General features: G+C 33.0%; 1 protein-coding gene across 1 annotated transcript; it reads left to right on the forward strand.

Annotated features, from left to right (window-relative positions):
* The first annotated feature begins 2,310 nt into the window (after positions 1 to 2,310).
* Positions 2,311 to 11,415, forward strand: LOC118275434 (insecticyanin-B). Its single transcript, XM_035593386.2, has 4 exons — positions 2,311 to 2,505; positions 6,523 to 6,736; positions 6,957 to 7,058; positions 10,661 to 11,415. Exons 1-4 carry the CDS (start codon positions 2,401 to 2,403, stop codon positions 10,843 to 10,845), a joined length of 606 nt encoding a protein of 201 aa, XP_035449279.1. The 5' UTR covers positions 2,311 to 2,400; the 3' UTR covers positions 10,846 to 11,415.
* Positions 11,416 to 12,964: the final 1,549 nt, after the last annotated feature.

The following is a 12,964-nucleotide window of genomic DNA, read 5'->3' on the forward strand; positions in this document are numbered from 1 at the left end:
TTGTTAAGCCAGTCGATAAGACAATATGAATTTTCGGTAAACTCTATAGAGCTAAACCGCCATAATTATGAGGTAAACCGGATTAGAAGATCATCTTGTTCGCATGACTGTATCGATTAGACATATTATTTACTCGATTTCACTTCGAATTTGTATCGATAAAGTGCACCCTTTGTGTGTCACTACAATGGATAATGCAGCTTGCAATTAGTTTTGCTTTTATTCTCACTTTCCGGTCTAGTTACCATGGACATCATAATTGGTTATGGATGATCTGCGGCCCTTTGTGATGGTAGTAGGTACCAAGCCTGTATCTAACTTGAGTTCCAGTGTTTATGATGGTATAACAAGTACTTATCATGCTCATTTTTGCGCAAAAGGCAGCAATCAGACGCAGTAAATATGAACAAAGTTGGCCCTTTGCTTTTGTTCCCTGACGTAAGTACATATTTTGACATCATTACACACAAGATAATTATTTTAACTAAAGACTCAAGAAGAAAAATGTTAAGTGGAGGTATGTTTAGATGCGTACCCTTAGTATGAGTTTGCTGTACATTTAAAGTAATCGAGTAATTAAGGTTTGTTAGTTACTGGGTAAGTAACACTTACAATGTTTTAAATGCATCTTAATCACAAAGAAGATTTAGAATATTAAAAACTCAGCTACAAAATTTAAGATAACATACTCAAATATTCAGATGACAACCATAGTTGTATGACACTTTGTTCAAAAATTTAGTACAGTACCGTACCTAATTTATTTGGGGCTTCTACCAAATAAGTAGGAAATTGGTAGATTAACTTTATTAAGGAAACAAATGAATTGTGGAATGAAATAAGATAAGATTAGTATTTAGCATCATGATCAACATTTGACAGGAGATAACAGATACAATAAGGTTCCAGAATGTGCTCTGAATATAACCACGATAGGAGGATGGACAGATAATGACGATATTATCAAAATGTACTTTATCCATATTGATAACGTGTACTCATCTTTAGCTCTTAACTCAAAAGTGGCAATACAGGTAAGATTATCTACTACGAGTATGCCTGGCATTTCCTAAAAGTGCGATTAGTACCTGTACCAATACCTATAAAGGTATCAATAAAGTACTAAAAATATTAAAATCTAAATCAGGTAATGTTTTGTGTGTTGAAACGTAAGTATAATTTTGAAAGAAATAGGAAAATGGCGCAATTTTTTCTTTATCAATGGAATTACACACCCATACGGAAAATGACTCAATTTTAAGCTGAAGTTATTCCTGTACTGACTAAACTAAAATTCCTTTAGTGATATCGATTGAGTTCAAAAGACAACGCGATAAGATTTCTATGACATCTGTCAAACTAAATTTATAAGTTAAATGCTCTAATACACGATTGAATTCGAAATTGAATTCATAGAATGATGATTGGGACGTCGGTGGATAAAATGTGTGTGAAAGAATGATTACAATGGCATTATGTGCTGTAATGTATACCTCTGCCTACCCCTTAGGGGGTAAAAGGTGTGACGATACAAAATGATGATTGTTAACATTTTTTCATTAATGTTACCAATGGCCCATGACTATCCATTACTGGGCTATGAACCTATTCTGGTTATGAAGCTTTAACAATACATAATCTCCACACTCGACTAACGAGTTAGAGAAAACGTCTGGTGTTAAATATGTAGTCTAAGAGCCTGATTTTTGAGTGATTTTCTTCACTCAATTACTCAAAATTCAACTCAAAATCAAAATCACTACAAATGAGGTGACAATTTTTTTGAATTCCACTCTACCGTCATCAGTATCATCACACTGTTTCTCATATTGTACAATATTTCTTCAGATATCTCCAATGATAATTAAAAATAGGCTTCTGCTATTTAATCCTGACATGACATTATTCTTGTTTTCTATGAAATACGTGTGCGTCATTCACGTATTGTGTACAGTTACCTACTTAGGTTTTGGTAATGTTGTTTGGCAAAGTTAAAAAATATAGATTTTTAAATTATCTGTCAAAAAAGGTATAATAAATATTTACTTCTTTAAACTTCTAATTTAACATGTTTTTGATTAATAAATTAATCCCACCATTTATCTAAAGATTGTACAGATCTTTCTGATACAGAACAATTTACATCAAAGAAGCTTTAAAGCAATCAATGCACGACAGCTCTCGACTTTTCTAGAAGCTTAACCGCTTCATCCTCCGTATTCGCAATTCTGTCAATTAAATAATCCTGATACGAATTGTATCTGCCCATGACCTCTGCTGCTCTCAGTATATAAGGATGGCTCTGTCCCACAACCCGCAGTTTATCTCTGACGACCGTCCAAGCACGAGAGGCGTAGACGACTTAATTTTTTTACCAAAAATATTTTAGTATTATCCAAAATGCTTAAATTTTTGATCCTCGCGGTTGTGGCGGTTGCCGTCGCCGAATCTCACGAAGGACCCTGCCCAGAGGTCAAGCCGGTTGAGAACTTCAACCTGACAGCCGTGAGTATATTTTTTTGAAAATAATGCCTAAATAGTGTCGAATGTTCATTTATAATCCTTCTAATAGATTTTGTATGGCAATATGTAATGAAACATAAGATCAAGTAAGAAAAGTATGTATTTTAAGTTCATTCTAAAATAGTTTACTTTCTTGAATCTTGGGTTTCAAGAAGAACCTGGTCAATAAGCAAAAGGGTTTTTAAATTTCGATATTATTAGCATTGTCTGGAATTATTCTAAGTATATTTATCATTAAATTTTAATTTATTATAATAGGCTTAGTAACATAAGTAGAGTTTTATAACTACACTTATTTACTCTGCTAGAAATGTCAGTTATTATGTCATATTATATCTATCTAATAGGATTTGTTGGTTCGCGTTTATTTACATAACTAATTTGCTGTCTATTGCTAAATACACTTTTGGCAAATACATTCTAGTAGTTTAATGTTTACATTGATGTTCAACAATGTTATGAAGCCCAAAATGTGAAGGATGTCAGAAGTAATAGAAATACTGTTTTAAAACATCAAAACTCACAGTTACATATGAAATTCTGGACACAGCTTCTACCAACATGGTGATACTTGAATAATCCTTCAAAATCTTCTTGTTTGATGTGAATGATTGACTAATAATCATCATCATGATGATGATGGTTAGTAATATCATAATTGCAATCAATTTATTCGTATTTTTTTCCGTTGAATTAAGCAGCAGTATGGTATGAATTTTAGACGCTACCTTTTTTTGACCACGCAGGCGAAACTGCGTTAGAAAACCAGTATTTATTATATGACTGACATGTTATCGTAATAAAAATAAAATACTTAGTCAGAAGGAAGAAGATAGTCACACCTATTTAAGTAAAGCTTACTCAGTACGTTTTCAAATATCGTTATTTGTAGGTACTGATAATTTCATGCGTTGAAATCTCAAACAATACTTTCACTAATCTCGGCGTGAGCCTTTTATCACATACAAGACACAATCACAGCCCAATTCTCCCCAATCCCCGATTCCCCAGCAACCCTTAAATTCCTAACTCCCAAAAGGCCGGCAACGAAATTGTAACGCCTCTGGTGTTTCAAGTGTCCATGGGCGGCGGCGATTGCTTACCATCAGGTGATACGTCTGCTTGTTTACCGGCCGTTTATCCGTCTTCCATAAAAAAAACATCCTACAACCGAAAAAGTCCGATAATTCACTTCTAATCCAATAGTTCTTCATCAGTAAGAGGCTGCCTCGTTGGCTGAGTGGTTGCAAGTGCGACTGCCGGGCAAGAGGTCTCGGATTCGATTCCCGGGTCAAGCGAAGTATTGCTTGGATTTTTCAGTCTTTCGAAAATATCTCAGTAGTAGCACGAAGTCTGGAAATGTGCCCGGTATATGGCAATAGGCTTACCACCTATTACATGGCTTACAACCTACCCTTCCGCGGGATAAAAGGCGTGATGATATAAAAAAAATCACTTCTAATCCAATAGTATTTATCGATCTCGAGACCCCTGGTTCGGCAAGTGGAGTCATAATAAAATTGTAACTACTTGATCATGGAAACAGTTGTTAGCGAGAATAAATTATCATGTTTGATTATTAAGAAATATGGTTGTTTACCCTGGCTTGATAACATTTTGATTTCCGAGGCCAAAAATCATAATCAAATAAATAACAAATTCACGATAATTTTATGAATTTCATGATAAAGTTTGTGTTACAGGAATTGTAACCGTTCAAATATTCTAGTAATTATTAATATTACTGATAGATTTTTCATACTATTTACTACTACTACTAGGACGCTTACCCCTCCAATTGTCTTCTTTTTCTTTATTATTTATGAGCGAGTTAAATCATCCAATGACTTCTCCCACCTTTTGTGAAGCAAGAAAGCGTGTCAAAGTCTTACTGATTAAAAATCACACCGTTTCTACTCCTGCTTTGAGCCGGAGTAACCCGTTAGGTCGCCCGCAGCTCCGAATGTCCCCTTTGTCCTAGGTGCATTTTATATCGATCATACTTTTGTCGATCATACTAAGAAATTGTTCCGTGTGAGATTCGAACCGACAAAACGTTGCACAGCAGCCGATTGCTCAACTTTTGTTGCAACCAAAACAAAACTACACGTTTTGATTTATTTTTATAGACCAACCGAAAATATAAAGGTTATAAAGAAAATATAAAGGCTAGGTTATACCTACCTCTCACACCTACTCGTAATCTGTTTATCCTTTTTCCAAAAAAACAGGTGTGATGTTATCTACGCAAACTTATTTGGTATGAGTAACTATGTACAAAGAGTGGCCTTATCGTTAATGGTGATCTCTTCCGGACAAACCTATGTACATAGGTACTTAGGAACAGTCATTCAAGCTTCGAGGTGATACAGTAAATATTCGTTTATTTGAATGTGTATACAGGGTGACTTTGATTGCGACGTATTCCTCTCGGGAGGTGATAATACAACTAATTTCCTACAAAATTAGCCCAGAGGTGTTTGGTCCGAAACTGGCTAGTTTCAGAGATATTCAACATTTTTGGTTTTGGCCAAAAATCCCGAATTGATTACAAAAACATCAATAAATAAAAAAATACTTGTTGGATTTTAGTTTTTTTAGTTTTAATCAGTTGCCAATACATCAGTTATCATTTATAAATACTAATAATGGCAGATATATTATTCGTTTTAAAATAGCAAGTAATTTCCTATGAAATTTTGTTTTGTTTCACTAATTTGGTCAATAGATAACTGGATTTATTTCGATCCCTCCGAAAAAAATATATGATACTAAGCGTACAAACTGTTAGAAAAACTTCCTTGGTTTATTAGCTACCCAGAAACGTAAAATTATTTACAAAATTCCCAAAAACAAATGAATTAATTGATGATAAGTAGAGTGTAAAGAGGAAAGGGCAATTTCAAAAACATCTTAATTTGCATTAAGTCACTAGAAAAAGCTAATAGTAACATAGTTTATAATCACGTCTGTCTCTCGTTGAGGTGGGTAGACAATAGAAAGCGAACGCCTAAATCGTATTTTTATGTACATTCATCTATCTTTGTATTGTATATAAGTTCATGAAAACTCTCAATATGTTGATAATTTCGGTCGATAGATAATATTTGTATTGAAGTTGATAAGGCGATATGTTGTGGTTGCTACTTTTGTACACCAATGTATATTTTTATATTAGGCATAACATTTACAGCCCCATCCAAGAACGAAATATTACCCAATTTCTATTAGAAGCTTTTAATACATCACGATCATTAATAAACCTTCCTTATCGTTTTAAAATGTGCCTTCGATTACACCTGATGTTTTTTAACGATAAAAAACGTAACAACGTTTTTGTCCGATCTTGTGATTCGTGACATACAAGTACTAAGAATCACAATGTAGTAAAAAACGAGTTACAAAAACAAAAGCAAATAGGTAATGGGTGTACCATTTAATTAATTCACTGGACAGCTCACGGAAAATGTGACAAAATACGATGTTACCTAGATTCAAGATCAAGGCCACTTAGTTTGACCTTAGTCCATTAAACTAGATGATTCACACAAATAATTTGTCGATAAACGTTCAATTAGTTGCGGTGCGCCCGGGCAGATCACGGAATTGAATGATTAGAGTTACTTGTTGACAATACGACACAAAGTTGTCGACGAACTGTGAAGGACAAATGCCTTGTTTAATATTATGTCATAGTTTTTATTATTATTCTGTCTTTTTTGTATTAAGGTCGTAGGTGTATTCATGGCTGTATAACACATTAGGTTTTGTAGAGTTACTATGTTTTTGACTCAATGCTACATGTACATAATGTTTTATTCATATATTGGAGGTTACATGAACGCATAAATGCCTTTTAGCCTTATAGTAAGAGCAATTCAGAAATTTCATAAATGTGTTTAGGTCTATATTTATAATAATCAACGATCCAATATTTATAAACAACGCTATTATACCCAACAAAAACACAGAAAATTAATGAATGTATTTTTGTTACAGTACCAAGGAGTTTGGTATGAAATTTCAAAGCTGCCAATCGCTTCTGAGGGCAGGGGTGCTTGTAGCCAGGCTGAATACACAGTAGACGGTGACATTGTCAAAGTAAAGAACAGCCATGTTCTTGACGGTGAACTGAAGTTCATTGAAGGTACAGCCAGGTTTGCTGATGATGCTAACAACGCTGCCAAGTTCGTTGTTTCCTTCAAATTCGGAGGTAAGAACTAAAACTAGAGAAAATAAATTGTTAATTGTGGATTTAATTTAAACAATAAAAATATGTAAATATACTCAGTAGTGTTATTGTATTGTTGAATTAGGAAGATCAAGTATAAGTAACATATATTTTTCGAGATATTATACGAGTATGTACTATTTTTTGTCAAGGTCAAATCTCATGTATTTTATTTACCAATTTTATATTATGCTTCTGACAGATTTCGTCTCTCAATCACCTCTGCTGATCCTGAACACCGACTTCAACAGCTACTCAGTCGCCTACAACTGCAAGTACGATGAGAAGACTAACTCTCACAAAGGTACGTGTATTTTTCTCTTTTATTCTTTTCCATTTCTTCTTGTTTATACAATACAATATCATTGGTTTTCTGAGTGGCAGAGGTATTTCTCAGCCACTGAAAAATCTGGAGTATCAAATTCTTACTGAGTTCAGTTTTGATTATTTTTGTAGATGGAACAGTTTGTAACCTAATTGTTTGACGAAGCTAGTCGACAGTTTTACGCCACGATAGGGCCCCATAATCATTATTAGGTATAAGCTACGCGACGGTGCCATTAACTGACTCTCTTGTTTTGTTTTATAAGCCAAGTATAATCCTCAACACGTATTTTTTATTGTCTTACGGAAACATCATACTCCAACATCATCCCTATTATATGATTGTAACAATAGCAAATAATTTTCCTACATTTATTATTCTGATTAAATTAGAAAGCTATCTGATTAGTTAATATAACCTTGAGAATAAATATTATAAAGTAGATCAAGGGCTTTACATGTGTGTACATCTTATCTGATTTGAAAATATCAAAATTTTTCCGAATTGATTTTTGTATTGCCCAATAATTATTGATGTGATTTAGATATTTTGTCACATTTTTTACACCTATCTTGGTGTAAAATGGAAACTATTAAAATTTAAGTATAGCTGCATAAAATAAGGGATGTACCTACTTAGCAAGTATTACGATCACATATATGTATATGTTTAGGTAGATTTTGCCAGTTGCGTAGATCTATACAAAAGGAGGCTATTATAAAACTCTAAGTGAAAATTACTACTAATATTTTTTCACAAAAGAAGATTTATTATATCTCAACGACACAATGATACGAGACGCCACATTTTGAATACACGTCAAGATATCGAAGTCATAAAGTAAATAACCAAATAAAATATAGGTAATATCAATTGTCTTATCAATTCTATCAACAGTCGTCAAGAAGAAAAAATATTTCTAAAAAAAAAAACATCTGAATACAGTCACGTTGTCGTACACGCTGAATTTTGTAGATAATTTGAATAATAATTTGCATCAATATGGTCCAGAATTTAGCTTAAAAAAAGTTTAAAATTTTCAAATTAAAGACGTGTAGACAGGACAACTGTCGGGTCCGCTAGTATTATATAGATGTATATTTTGAATAATGGGTTCAGTAAATTGTAGCAATAGCTATAAAAGTTCAATAGATAATTTTATTTTGCTTTTACGTGTTGTTTTGAAGTCAAACTCAAATCAAAGTCATATCATTTATTTCAATTAATCCTAAATTAGGCACTTTTGAAACGTCAAATTAAATTGTCCGCAAGTCTGTCTATCAGTGAAGCTAGGTGCTCGTTCCAAATGTAGTTTCGAATGGAGAAGACCGAGCGAGAAACTCCATAATTGGGTAATTTTAAATGCTGTAGGTTGACTTATTAGTTGTCCGGCCACAAGCGTCATTGCTGAGCAAGAGGTCTCCGGCAATTTAAGCAGAATCCACAATTCACTGCTTGTCATTGATTGATATTGACTGATAGTATATCAGTATTAGTTTACGATGTCACGTATCGGAATTAAATGCTTAAGTGCAGCTGATATTCGATAACTCAGACGATAGGTACTATGGTACGTTTTTGGAACTCAAATTGGTCACTCTTTAAAGTATTAGAAAATGTCGTATATTATTTTCTTATTTATTTTTAATAATTTCAATATTTCTTTATTTTTATTTCTCTTTTACCCGACGGTAGGAAGGGTATGGCTTTTGATATTGTAATATCAATGGCGTTGTAATGCCAAATAAAAAAATAGTGTCCTAAATTAACACCAATTATATAAGTATATAATCAATAACATAACAATATAGTTCATAGATTAGCTATTTATAAAAACGAAATCACCCACACATAAGATTAATTTATTATCAAATTGGTTTACTATGTCACGTATTGGTAATAAATATTGATTGTATTAGTATATTCATTGCATATATTTATTATTATATTGAGATAGCTATAATTTCACGCTTAGAACAGCTGCGTAATCACGATAGAGCACTACATTTGTTATCAATGGTGAAAAGTAGTTGTACATTGTATAGTGGCATACGTGCCGTAATGTACACCTCTGCCTACCCCTTCGGAGATAAAAGGTGTGACGTTGCGTGTATACGATTTGTTATAAAAGAGTGATCATGATTTTTTTTGTGGGTACACGCCATAATAGCTGTACCAATTCTGATGCAATTTAGTATAATGACAATTTATTTGTGTCTGCAATGGAAACATGGGTCATAGACATAAGGTAGAACTAGTTTTTAAAAAGCGCCTCATTAAGATTAAATACATGATTAATAAATTAATAATATCCATCTGGTATTTGTTATTGCATAAGAATTTCAATAGAAACCTGCTTTGCTTATTAAGGAAAATGTAAATAATAATGAAAAGAATGATTAATTGTTGTCTTAATGAGTAGTAAGAAATATTTTTATAACATTCGCAAACATGTAGCTTGCCAATCATAAGTTTCTTACGGACTATAGTCCGTATAGTATAAGGCCTGTAGGCCTTTTCTACATATGAGGGTTTGCCATATTCTCCACTTTGGACATTTAAACGAACGCAGTTCAGAGAGTTTAGAGATTCAGGTTTATTAAAAAGTTCTGGTGTTTAGTTTCTGTCATGTATTGTCAATGTAGTCCTTTCGTCAATTCTTATATTACGTGCTCAAGAAGTGTATTGTCGGTGATTAATATAATTTTAATTTGCCGATCGGCTTATCCACGTGATTTTAACTTGACTCGACATCATTTATTAGGAAAAACGGATATCGCATGATCGATAAAATTTATCTCATTCTACAGCGTAGTATTGAAACCCTATACATTATTTACAGAATTCAATAAACTCACGGATGTTTGAACACTTCAAAGAATTTTATCTGCCGGGAAATATTAGCTGATAAACGATAAAATTGAAAGCTAGATGAATGTGTGTTTATGATTAAGTTTAATATTATTATCTGCACTAGAAACGGAATTTGAACCCATAAAAATTCTACCCAACCCAAAAGATTCTCAGGTTTATTGCTGTAGAATTAAGATAAATCAATAAAGATGTATTTTATGACACAAAATCAATATTAAGAATTAATTATAATTAAAACTTTATAATTTAATTGAATCGATTAAGTTTCATGCGCTTGACATTATGTAAGAGATAATCCATGTCGGGGATTAGCGCATTATAACTTTGATTATCAAAAACATAATCTCAGTTATCGAAACTATACCTAACAATAATTCCTACTAAATTATGTATTCCGTTATAAATAAAGATATTCTATCAATGAATTACATAACCTTAAACCTGGCATTAAGATAGAGGTGTAATAACTCTATAAGGCAGTTATTGTTGAAAATATATAATGTTTCAGCCGAATCTTGTCGTACCCGGGGTCAAAACCCAGTTACTTCTTAAGTATGATACTAGTGGTTACACTAACGAATAATAGGATTGTAAATAAACTTGAGCTTCTTTACACTATTATACGATTTCCTGATCTACCAAATGTAACTTTTGCCTCATACAAAACAATAACCTTTTGACTAATTAATACCTATTTACCATTGCAGAACAAGCCTGGATCCTGTCAAGGACCAAGACTCTGGAAGGCGAAGCCAAGACCACCGTTGACAACTTCTTGAAGGCAAACCCCAAACTGATTGATGTCAGCGAACTTGTCCACACAGACTTCTCTGAGGAGGCTTGCAAATACACCGAATCCAGCGTCATGACTGAACAAACAGCCAAGCCCTAAACGAAACCTAACCAAAATCTAGGAACGTAAGACCTTAATAACATCTTCACCTTATTTTTGATGCTATTGTCCCATTTCAAACTCTATTTCTAACAGCATAGATATCAATTTCTATTATCAGTAACAATGGTGTCAAAAATGAGTAATTTAATTGCGTATTTATTATATCGTTACTGTGGAATTCACTGAACGGAATTGAGTGAAATGTTCTCGAACGTTTTTATTTATTTCGAATAAATGTTTCATTGTGATATAAAAATGATTTTTACCTACATAAATAGAAATATCGATAGTATTATATACAATGTATCAGTAATATGAGTTTTTTTATATTAGCCAATATTACCAAAATCAAATGACAATAAAGTATGTATAAGTTAAAGGTCTAACGTTTGTGATAAAATAGTTTACTGTCTTATTTATAAACACTTAATAACCTAACTATAACTATAGAAATCTTTTGTCACTTAGTTGAAATTGATAAAAAATCTATAGCAAGTAGGTTTCTGTATTTATGAATGGGACTGTAAGACTATTCGTCGGAAAATAAACTTTTCTATAAAAATATTATTCATGGACTGTTTTTTTTCTTTATCACCTTGTTACCTTTTAGCACCTCGTTTACTCAGAATTTGCTGATAAACACTATGGGCGATTGTTTGTTCCAAAATAAGAAGTGAGAAGATATGCAATGCGTTACCTACATCAGCATATTATTCTTAGTGTTTATGATAATGTACCTATTATATACATTTAAGGTACCTAATTTCACCAAGCTGATTTAAAGCTTATTTACTAGCTCAGTGACGTAAATGTAAAATCAAGGTTTTAGCGCATTAAGCACCACCCTCACATAATATGTACCCGATAAACTTATATGGTAAATGGCCCAAACAAATCACGTTGCATGTTCAAAATCTGATACATAGTGGTTATTCAGATCTTGTACACATTACATTACATACATTAACAGCCTATAAGTGGCCATTGCTGAGCAAAGGCCTCTTCTCATACGGAGAAGGCATTAATCACTAGGCTTGCTCAATGCGGGTTGGCGATTTCAAACTTATAATTAGAAATTATAAACCCAGGTTTCCTCACAATGTTTTCCTTTACCGTTTGTCAGTGGTGTCTAAATAATCTTAGAAAGTATACATACATATTATTCGGTAAAAGTCACAGTGGTACTTGCAGTTGGTAGCACCCGCAAACCCGCAATCCGAACCCGCATTCTTATGCACGAGAAGCGGACGTCTTAAACCTCCGGGCCACCACGACCTTTGCTTGTGTAAAACAGGTTTTTAATATAAGTAAGTTTTAACCAGATTCATACATACGTTAAATCATGCTTTTGTTCCATTGCGCTTGAGAAAATCTACCGATCGCAACGTAGTTCGAAATTTATATACGGTAGATCTTTTGTTTCCTTCTCATTCTTATACCAGAATCTGACTATAGAAGTTGATTAAAACTGAATAAGATAAATGAAGTTAACGTCACATTATGTAATATGCTCTACTAGACCAAATTAACCAAGTTGGCCTTCCAGTTAATAATTTACTGCCACTTGTATGCTACAAGACTTAGTACAATTTTGGGTTGTGCCGTTGCGATCTGTAACTAGTATAATTAATCAATATTTATCAATAGATACCGAACGCAAATTAATATGTAAATCTATACGTCATGTGTCCTCGATAATGTGGTATATGACATCATGCTATGTTTTTCCCCGATGTGGTACCCAGGTGAAGCGCTCTGTTACTAGCTAGTTTACGCTATTGCTAGGTAGGTACTATAATTTTATTTCAAAAGTCCTAATGAAATCATCTGTCTGCAAATTGCCTGATTCCGATTGCCATTTTAAATTACCATGATATCAGATAATTATGTCTCAAGTAATTTAAAAAAATATAATGTAATGTAAAATATAATGTATCCCACCCAAAACATAAATGTGAAAGGCTGCCAAGTTCGATAATATTGGAATGCTTCGCCTATAAAAGAAGTGAGATCTAAATAAGTACCAAGTTCCATACACAGACCTCAGTTAAAAATGATATAACAAGTTGGCAAGTTTTCACACACTTTGTTATAAACCTACTAAACGCAATGAGTC

Source organism: Spodoptera frugiperda, chromosome 8, assembly GCF_023101765.2.
Source record: "Spodoptera frugiperda isolate SF20-4 chromosome 8, AGI-APGP_CSIRO_Sfru_2.0, whole genome shotgun sequence".
Lineage (NCBI taxonomy): Eukaryota > Metazoa > Arthropoda > Insecta > Lepidoptera > Noctuidae > Spodoptera > Spodoptera frugiperda.